The sequence below is a fragment of the Perognathus longimembris genome, chromosome 14 (assembly GCF_023159225.1).
Source record: "Perognathus longimembris pacificus isolate PPM17 chromosome 14, ASM2315922v1, whole genome shotgun sequence".
NCBI lineage: Eukaryota > Metazoa > Chordata > Mammalia > Rodentia > Heteromyidae > Perognathus > Perognathus longimembris.
Genome location: NC_063174.1, coordinates 43,399,589 through 43,408,685, shown reverse-complemented (window position 1 = coordinate 43,408,685; position 9,097 = coordinate 43,399,589). Strand labels below are relative to the sequence as shown.

The following is a 9,097-nucleotide window of genomic DNA, read 5'->3' as shown; positions in this document are numbered from 1 at the left end:
TGTGAGCTCGCACACCGTAGTGAACGGTGGCTATTGCAGCCCAGGCAGACAGGCTCCGCCAGGGACCCGGCCTCCCCCTGCCCCCAGGCCTCGACCACAGCCCTTTGGCTAATGGACACGGGTGCTGCCTTGCTGCGGCGCCCCGCCGAGCTCCCAAACCCCCGGGTTTCCCAGCCCACAGCAGGGCGGGTAATTGGTCACTGCCTGGGGAGGGGTGGGGGGGAAGCCGGGAGGAGGGAGGAGCAGGGGGTGGCCGGAGCCTCCACATCAGGGCTGCATCCTCATCTCCCAGTAGGCGCCGGCTCCGAAGTCAGGCAAGGCGCCCCAACCCGCTTCGGAGGCTCGGGGAAGGGCGGGGGTGCGGGGGGCGAGTCCCCGGCGCGGAGCCGGTGGCCAGGGCCCCGCCCCCAGGAGCGGAGGTGGGGAGGGGGGGGCCAGCCAGCTGCCGTCCCCGCCGCCTCCCGGTCCCCACTCGCTGGCGCCCAAGTGGGAGGGCAGCAGCTGCCCGCTCCCTCCTCCCGCACCCCCGCTACCTGCCCAGTCCCCGCCGCGGCGCGTGAGGCGGCGGCGAGCCAGCCGGGCCGAGCCCACAACTTTGCAGCCTCGGGGAGGGTGAGAGCCGGCGGCGTCCGGGGCTCTCCGGTGGTCGGCCATCGGAGCTCGGTGAGTGCCTCTCCTCCTTCGGCCGCGGTGGCACCGGGGGACTAGGGGCGGGCGGCTTCCCGGGCGTCCCGGAGGCAGTGGCCGGGGAGCCCGCGGCCGCCCCGCGCTGCCTGGCTGGCTCGGCAGGGCTCCCCCCGCCCACCCCGGTCAGCCGGGGCCGGTGCTGAAGGGACAGCTCCCCGCGTCCGCGGCCCGCGCGCCGCCTCTCCCGCGCCGGGCTCCGGCGGCGGCGGCCCGCCGAGCACCCCTCGCTCCCCGGCCCCTGCCCTCCGCCTTCCCAGCCGCATCTGGAGGCTGCTCCCGCGCCCCCCTGGCGACGGGCGCGGGGAAGACACTCGCTTCGCCGGAGCCCGGGACCCAGGGCGCTCGGGGGTGGGCAGAACCGTGGCAGCCTCTGGGGGCGCACGGCCGGGGCCGGGGCCGGCGCCGAGCCCCCAGCTCCCACCTCCGGGCGCGCCCCGCGCCGCCCCCGGGCTGCGGAGAGGCCCCGCCGCGGCCTCGGTCCCCGGAGGTGGGGGGGGGGGGGAAGGTGACCGTCCAGCCACCTGCAACGACGATCCCAAGGTGACCACTCCCGTCCGGACCGGGCCTCCTGGACCAAGGCCCCGTGGCGCCCGTCCATCCGGGGCGCAGCCGCCTGCCCAGAACTTTTCCCGCGCCTCCCCCTGGCCGCTTCCTCAGACCTGGGAAAAGTTCTCTCCCGCGCGCGGGTCTGATTTCCTCTCGGCTTCCGAAGTTGGGCGGGAAGCGGGGCGGTGGGGGGGGAGGGGGGCCGGAGCCGGAGCAGCGGGGTGGCGGAGGGGGGAGGCCGGCCGTGGGGGTGCCGGGCCCGGCTAGCCACGACGCGTCCATCCAGGGCGGCCGTGGGCTTCTGGGCCAGGGGGTTGTGTGGACGGCGCCGGCTGGGAGGGTGGGAGGCAGGCTCGAATTGTGGACTGGCCCCAGGGGCAGCGGCGGGGTGGGGGTGGGGGCAGTTTTTCGGCCAGCGTGGGGGAAAATGGGCTGAGGCAGAACCCACCCGGGCGGGCATGTCGGCTGTGCCTCCACCCCCACCAGGCGCCGGTCAATGGATCGATTGCTTTAATTGATTGGTTTTTCTTTTCTTAAATAAAAACCCAGGTGGCAGCGGCTGCGTGTGTGTACACACACACACACACACACACACACACACACACACACCTAACCACGCACAAATGACACGTATAGAGTCACACCACGCCCCCCTCCCACATACCCGCAACGTATCTCCCGGTAATCCGTGAGGTTCCTCTGTATGCCCAAGATGGGCGGTTGGGGACAGGGGAAGGAGAGGCGAAGCAGGACTCCAGTCAGTGGGGTGACCGACTTTGCTTCGACTCCACCGCCCTCAATCCTTCACTTTCTTCTACTAGAGACGTCTGAACCTGAACTCCCAAACCTGGGCTCATTTCCAGGGGGCGCAGCCCCACCTCTCAGTCCATCAAGACTCCTACAGACTGCAAAGGAGAGCTGCTCTCCCCACGGTGCTTGTTGAGCCCATAGTTGTAGGGCACCAAAGTCACCAAATCAGAGGTGCTGCAGAGCCCGCTCAGATCTCTGGGTTTCTCTCCTGCTTGGTCCCAGGGCAGGGAAAGTAACCCAAAGAGCACCCCCCCCCCCCCCGCGCGAGTGCACAAGGTCGCCCCATCTGGACCCCCACAGTAAGTCTTCCTCTCACCTTGTGCCCCATAGGAATGTGATCGAGGATGCTGGCCCTGCGGCTGCTCAACGTGGTGGCCCCTGCCTACTTCCTGTGCATCTCCCTGGTGACCTTCGTCCTGCAGCTCTTCCTTTTCCTGCCCAGCATGCGGGAGGACCCCGCCGCTGCCCGCCTCTTCTCACCTGCCCTGCTCCACGGGGCGCTCTTCCTATTCCTTTCGGCCAACGCCCTGGGAAATTATGTCCTGGTCATCCAGAACTCTCCAGATGACCTGAGCACCTTCCAGGGGACCTCGTCCAGGAGGGCTCAGTGCCCTCCACCCAGCACCCACTTCTGCCGAGTGTGCGCCCGGGTCACACTAAGGCACGACCATCATTGTTTCTTCACGGGCAACTGTATCGGCAGTAGGAACATGCGCAACTTTGTCCTGTTCTGTCTCTACACCTCCCTCGCCTGCCTCTACTCCATGGTGGCTGGTGTGGCCTACATCTCTGCCGTCCTTTCCATCTCCTTCGCCCATCCTCTGGCCTTCCTCACGCTCCTGCCCACGTCTATCAGCCAGTTCTTCTCCGGTGAGTGGGCTTTAGCTGGCAAGGTCAACAAACAACCCAGTCCACTGACATTTAAAATGTCAGATAAATAGTTATTTAGTACAATTATGTCCCAATAGTACAGCGACATGGTTACACTAAGAACAAATTAAGTGAGATTCAAATGAAATGGCCCTGCTGTATTTTAACTGACAACACTTCCGGTCCCTCTCCTCCTTTGCCTGTTCTCCAGGCCGTGCACCTGCTGTGTGCCACACACACTCGTGCACACAGCTCATGCCGTGACCTTCCTCTGCAGGACCCCAGTCCTTCTTACATATTCCCAAGGACTTTGTCCTCGAGGGGTCTTACTAGCCAACCACCATAAGACTGAACTTGACACCAGGCCATGCTATGTTCTACCTTCTGCCCACCAGACTCTGGCTACCTGGAGGTGGCTCAGAGCAGGGAAAGCATGGTTGGAGATGTGACCATGCTCCATGGTTCCATCTTCACAATCTGAAGCTTGGACCTGAACCTCTGGAAGGCTCAGCCACCTACAGGAGCCGGGTATGTGGGTCATCACACTGGTGCCCAGGTGAGGCTTGTGGTGTGCCTCAAGGAATGTGACCCATTGGGAGACTTAGCTCCCGGTGGCAATTCTTACTGTTTTACTTGGCCCTGAAATTTGCCTTTACTTCAATTTCCTCCTACTTCTGGCCTTTGAATCTAATTTGATTACTACAATTGGTAGTGAGCACACAATTGGTAGTGAGCACACAAGTGTGTGTGTGTGTGTGTGTGTGTGTCTTCATTCTGAAGAAGTAGACTTCCATAGGACTGAAGGGCCTACCCAGATTCTTACTATTCCTGTATGTCTGTCACTGGTCTCACCACAGGCCCAGAAACTATAATCCAATATTCTTCCTCACCAGAACAAAAGGAGAATATATTTCTAAGCACAATGAGCTTCTGGGGCCAACAAAGACAGCTACTTTCCCTGAGCACCCAGGACTGTTTTGATGCACCTGGGCTGATGTGGGCTGGACATTTATACAAAGTTTGCTCTACTCCAGGGTAGCCACATCAGTTCAGCCTTTCTTATGGCTACAGCCCCAGTTCTTTCAAGCATGGAACAATTGTGCCATTTGGCAGTAGGAACACAGAGGACCAGGGAGGGCCCAGCCACGGGGGATGCCGGGTGTCTGGTGGCTGAGCTGGGCCCAGAACTCAGAGCTCTCAGGCCTTCTGGATCTCAGTGCTGGCATAGGAAGCTGCCAAGATCAAAATAACCAAGATGGGGGAGGGTAGGTGGGCGGGCTGTGGGGTGGGGTGTGAGCAAAGACAGGTGGAGGGATGAGAAGAGCCAAAGAACCTGATTGCACATCCTTTTCCAAGTAGTTTCACTAACCATAAAAAAAAGGGTATTTCCAGAAGGAGATTCCTGAAATGGTTTGATTTCAGTCTGGGCTGGAGGCCTGTCCATATGTGCTAGGTTTGGAAGATAAGAAAGAAACAAAGAAAGAAAGGCCTTGCTATGATCTGATGGGAGAACAGGTGGTCAGTGGACATCTTGGGGGTCAGATTCCTGTTCCCATATCAGGATGAGCTTCACCCTCTTCATACCCTGTGGGGAAAGAGGCCAGGGTTGCTCATCTCCAGCTCTCGCACTTCATCTTCCTCCTTTGTTGACCCTTCACCTTTCCCCTCCCCTCTTCTTCCGCCTTGTACACATACCTGTTCAGGGTCCCCTTTCCCTCTCTTCTCCATCTCCAGTCCAGTTCTCTCGTCACTCAGGAGAGGTGGCAGGAGGGAGGAAGAGGGCACAGGTTGTTTGATTGGAAATGAGCTGTTTCCAGCTCTGGTGCCAACCCAGAGCACGAGACAGCTGTGAATGTGGGCCCCGGGGCTAAAAATATGAAGGCTCTTCTCAAGGGAGGTGGTTGCTGACCCAGGCCTTCCGCTGATACCAAAGACAGAGGAAGCCAGCTGGTCAGACTTTAGAAGTTGTGTTTTCTTTTGGTGTTGTGAGACCAGAAGAGGCAAGCGTCATCTCTCTCGACTTCCTTTGTATCTGGAGACTGGAGATGACACCATTTCATACATGTGATCGTGTTTGAGTACCCCACTGAGTGCCCAGTAGAATGTGAAGTAGGAGGGAAAGGAGACTAACATTGTTCAACACTCTACTAGCTACATCTCATTCCATCCAGTCCTCATGACACATCGGTAGGTATTTTCATATGTTGTAAGGCTCAGGAACCACAGGCTCAGCCAGGTGACGTTGTTCTAGACCCATAAAGCCTTGAACTCTAAAGCTGCTGCCTTCAAAGTTCGCTCTATCCGGTAGCCACCCTACCTCTCTGGGCTGCCTCCTGGGCCTGCTTCCTGATGAGTAGGAGCCCTTTGGAAGGGAGAAAGCTTCTTGTACCCTGACGCGTTAAGGGAGATGCTGAGTGATGATCTATCAGAAGTGTTATAGACTGTTGGTCAGGGGCAGGGGTAGAGGAGTTTGAATGATGTAAGCTTTTTAGGCCCTTAACAAAATTCTTGGTTCTCAAAAAGAAGTGGAACTATTATTAAAGTTAAGAAAACCTGAAGCAGCTAAGCTAGGTAACTTCAAACACATTGAGAGAAAACAGGAACCCAGAATAGCCTTTTGTAGCTGCTGCATGGGGCCAGGGAAAGGCCACAAGGTCTTTCCCTCCTGCCTTTAGAGCCAGAAAAAAAAGGCCTGTGGGAAGCAGCTTCCATCAGCTGAGGCGTGTTCCTGAGGCTGACTTGCAAGGCAGGCCTGAACTTGACAGCTCTGATGTTCCCATATCCCATGGTCCCTTTTTGCCCATCAGCATTCCTTCAGCCTGAAGGGTACCACAGCCCCAAGATCCTTCATTCTGCACATGGTCGCTCAAGCTAATCGGGACTGACAAGGAGGAAGTGGGTCAGGGGATGGTGCAGGAGCCTGTCCCACTGCTGTCCCCATATCAGCAGAGGGGCTGCTCTGAACACTAGCTTTCAAGTGAGCTTTCAATTCCCTGGGCAGCTGGATCTATTTGTCTCCAACTTTGAAAAGGAAAACCTGTCAAAAGCTCCTAGGGATGAGCAAAAAAGAGCCTGCTAATGAGCAAGCCTGCTCAGACTGGACCACTGTCAGACTGCTGAATGCTCTGGGGTCTGGAAATTTGGGGCCTAGGAAACCTGAGAAGAGATGGGCTGGGAAAAAGAGAGGATGCTGAGGTTTACAGGGGTAGAGTAGGCTGCAAGGTGGTGTCCCAGGAGAAAACCTCCCTCGGGAAAGGGTAGCCCTATGGGGAGCAAAGAGCTATGGGAGGTGGGGGTGTGTGTGTGAGTTCTGTTCTGAGCTCACTGCCCTGGCTACTGAGCAGGTCAAGGGAACTGTCTTTACTGTAGCAGCTAAAGCTGCAGTCCAGCCAGGGTCCTAGGCCCAGCAAAGAAAGAGAAAACTCGGTAGTCTCAAGAATTAAGTTTGAATGCTTGGATATAGTTTCCTCCTCTATAAAATAGCCTTCAAGCCAGGTGCCAGTGGTATATGCCTATAATCCTAGCTATTGAGAAAGTGGAGATCTGAGGATTACAGTTCAAAGCCAGCCTGGATGGGAAAGTCTGTGAGACTCTTATCTTCAATTAACCACCAAAAAGATAGAAGTGGGGGTATTGCTCAAGTGGTAGAGCACCAGCCTTGAGAAAAAAAGCTAAGGGACAATATCCACACTCCAAGTTCAAGCTCCAGGACTGGTGCATGTGCACACATGTGCACGCACGTGCATGCGCGCGCACACACACACACACACACACACAGAGAGAGAGAGAGAGAGAGAGAGAGAGAGAGAGAGAGAGAGAGCTCTGGCAAGGGAGTGTTGCACTGAGTGAAAACCAGAATGTTCACTCCTATGTGCCCTGTTTATCCATCCTGCAACCCCACGAAGTCATTTTTTACACCCAGATGAGCTAACTACATCCCAGAGAGGACAAGAAACTTACATTCATTTACCCAGCAAACCCACCACAGACCAACCACCCAAACTCTGAAAGAGTGTGTCATGTTTAAAACTGATCATAGCAAGTGCTTGGTTTAGAGGAGTGTAGGGTGATATTGCCCTACAGTAAGGGACCACACTGATCACCTTGAGGTTCTCTTCTAGCCTGAGCAAGCTCCGAGTGTCAGGAGAGCTCTGGCTGAATGTTTTGGTCCTCTGGTTAACATTCATGAATGAATTATTCTCCTAAATCGGTGCTCTGTTCTGGGCTGCCCTTGAGGCAGAGCTTGTGACTTCTTCTTCTCGATGATGAGGTCCTGTTCTCAATCATGCTGTCACTTCCCAGCCTCCCGGGGAGATAGTGCTGAAGTCTAGACAGCTACCTAGATGCCAGTTGCCTCTCTAGGGTCCTCAGCTCACCCCTCTCTCTTTCCTAGAGAAAACCTGAAATGGAGGGAAGGTCTGTCTCCACGGAAGCATGTGCACAACACCTAAGTCAATCTTGTCTAGAGAAGCTGGGGACTCTCCTACCTGAGCTCCCAGACTTCCTTCCCTTCTCCCCAGTCTCCCAGTTCTCCCCCTCTCACCTCAGCACTAATGAAAAGTTGTAGCAACTAGTTCATCCTTCCTCTGGCTGGCTGCAGTGCTGAGATTGCTACAAAATGCAGCTTCCATCTCATTAATCTCCCTCCCTCCCTGGTGAAGTAGAAAGCGCCTCGCCCAGGATTGCATCCTCGCTCTACGTGGCCGGAGTGTAAAGAGCTGCTGGTGTCTCCCCTCCCCCCCGCAGGCGCTGTCCTCGGTTCTGAAATGTTCGTCATCCTCATGCTCTACCTCTGGTTTGCCGTGGGCCTGGCCTGTGCCGGCTTCTGCTGCCACCAGCTGCTGTTGATCCTCCGGGGGCAGACCCGCCACCAGGCTCGAAAAGGGGTGGTAGTGAGTGCCCGGCCCTGGCGCAAGAACTTGCAGGAGGTCTTTGGAAAGAGATGGTTGCTGGGCCTGCTGGTCCCCATGTTCAATGTCGGAAGTGAGACCTCTAAGCAGCAGGACAAGTAGCAGGCAGGCACTGTCGTCATCGTTCCTGCGTCTCCATTCCTCCTGCACATAAGACCATGGCACCTTGTCTCCACCATGCCCCACTACAACTCCAGGCTGGTAAGGTCCTCTCGCCCACTCCAGGGTCTTCAAATCCACAGGAAACAGCGCTAGCTGATGGGTGGTGACCAGGAGGAAAACTGACCATCCAGGCATAGCCAGCCAACCGGTGGCTACTCAGATGCCTCTGCCTGGCAGATCTCTTCCCTTCCCCCTCTGCCTGGCCCATCCACTCCACCATGTCTCATGCCACACAGCTCCTTCTTGAGCTTTCACTCACATTGCTGCTGCTTCCAGGACCCAGAGACTGGCAAATGTTCCGATGGTCATGTGTGAGAGACAACCAAGTCAGCTCTGCCAGCTACTAGGGAGCTGGTGGGGGGTATGTATGTCCATATCCCCCCCACCCCCCGTCAGATGAAGGGCAGGGAGGAGGAACCTAGCACAGGCACTTGCTGTCTACCCCCAGGCTCAAGGTCCTTTCTCTGGAGGCAGCAACTAATGGCTTGCTATTGTTCATTGCTGTTTCCTGACTGCCCAGTCTCAGATGGGCACCTCAGTATAGGCCAGGACCTGGCTGGATGCTTTCTTTCCCGGGCATCCCTCCAGCCTCTGCCTTCAGTCTCCAACCTCCGGGTTTTTGTCAAGTGTTAGGAAAGGAAGAAGAGAGAGAGAAAGAGGAGTTACTGATAAATGAGAGGGGCATGTAAACTGTATAGCTGCACAGAAGAGAAAGAGATGGAGAGAGGAAAGGAGAGAGGGGGAGAGAGAGGGAGAAAGAGCGCAAGGGATGAACATAGAAGAAGAAAGCTGAAGGGAGGGGGAAGTAGAAGGGGCAAACAGGTTCATTTACATCCTATATAAAGGACATTCTAGCAGCTGAAGCTGTTCTATGCTGGAAAGCTACCTGGGGAGGGAGTGGGTGCCGCACTGCTGGAGGCATTTAAAGGATCTAGGAAATTATCTCTCAGACATGCTGTGGAAGAGATTTCTGCACAGCCTTGCTCTGGATGAGCTTAGAGAGCCTGCGTCTTCTTTACCACCGCTGGGCCCGAGGGCCAGAGCTGCAGAGATGCCTGAGAGCTATTTGCTGTCCCTGGACAATAGGGTAGACCTGGGAGGAGTCTGAAAAT

General features: G+C 56.6%; 1 protein-coding gene across 1 annotated transcript; it reads left to right on the top strand.

Moving 5' to 3' along the window:
- The first annotated feature begins 589 nt into the window (after positions 1-589).
- Zdhhc22 (zinc finger DHHC-type palmitoyltransferase 22) lies at positions 590-8,678 on the top strand. The gene is made up of 3 exons (XM_048361799.1): positions 590-663; positions 2,374-2,913; positions 7,660-8,678. Exons 2-3 carry the CDS (start codon positions 2,388-2,390, stop codon positions 7,923-7,925), a joined length of 792 nt encoding a protein of 263 aa, XP_048217756.1. The 5' UTR covers positions 590-663; positions 2,374-2,387; the 3' UTR covers positions 7,926-8,678.
- Positions 8,679-9,097: the final 419 nt, after the last annotated feature.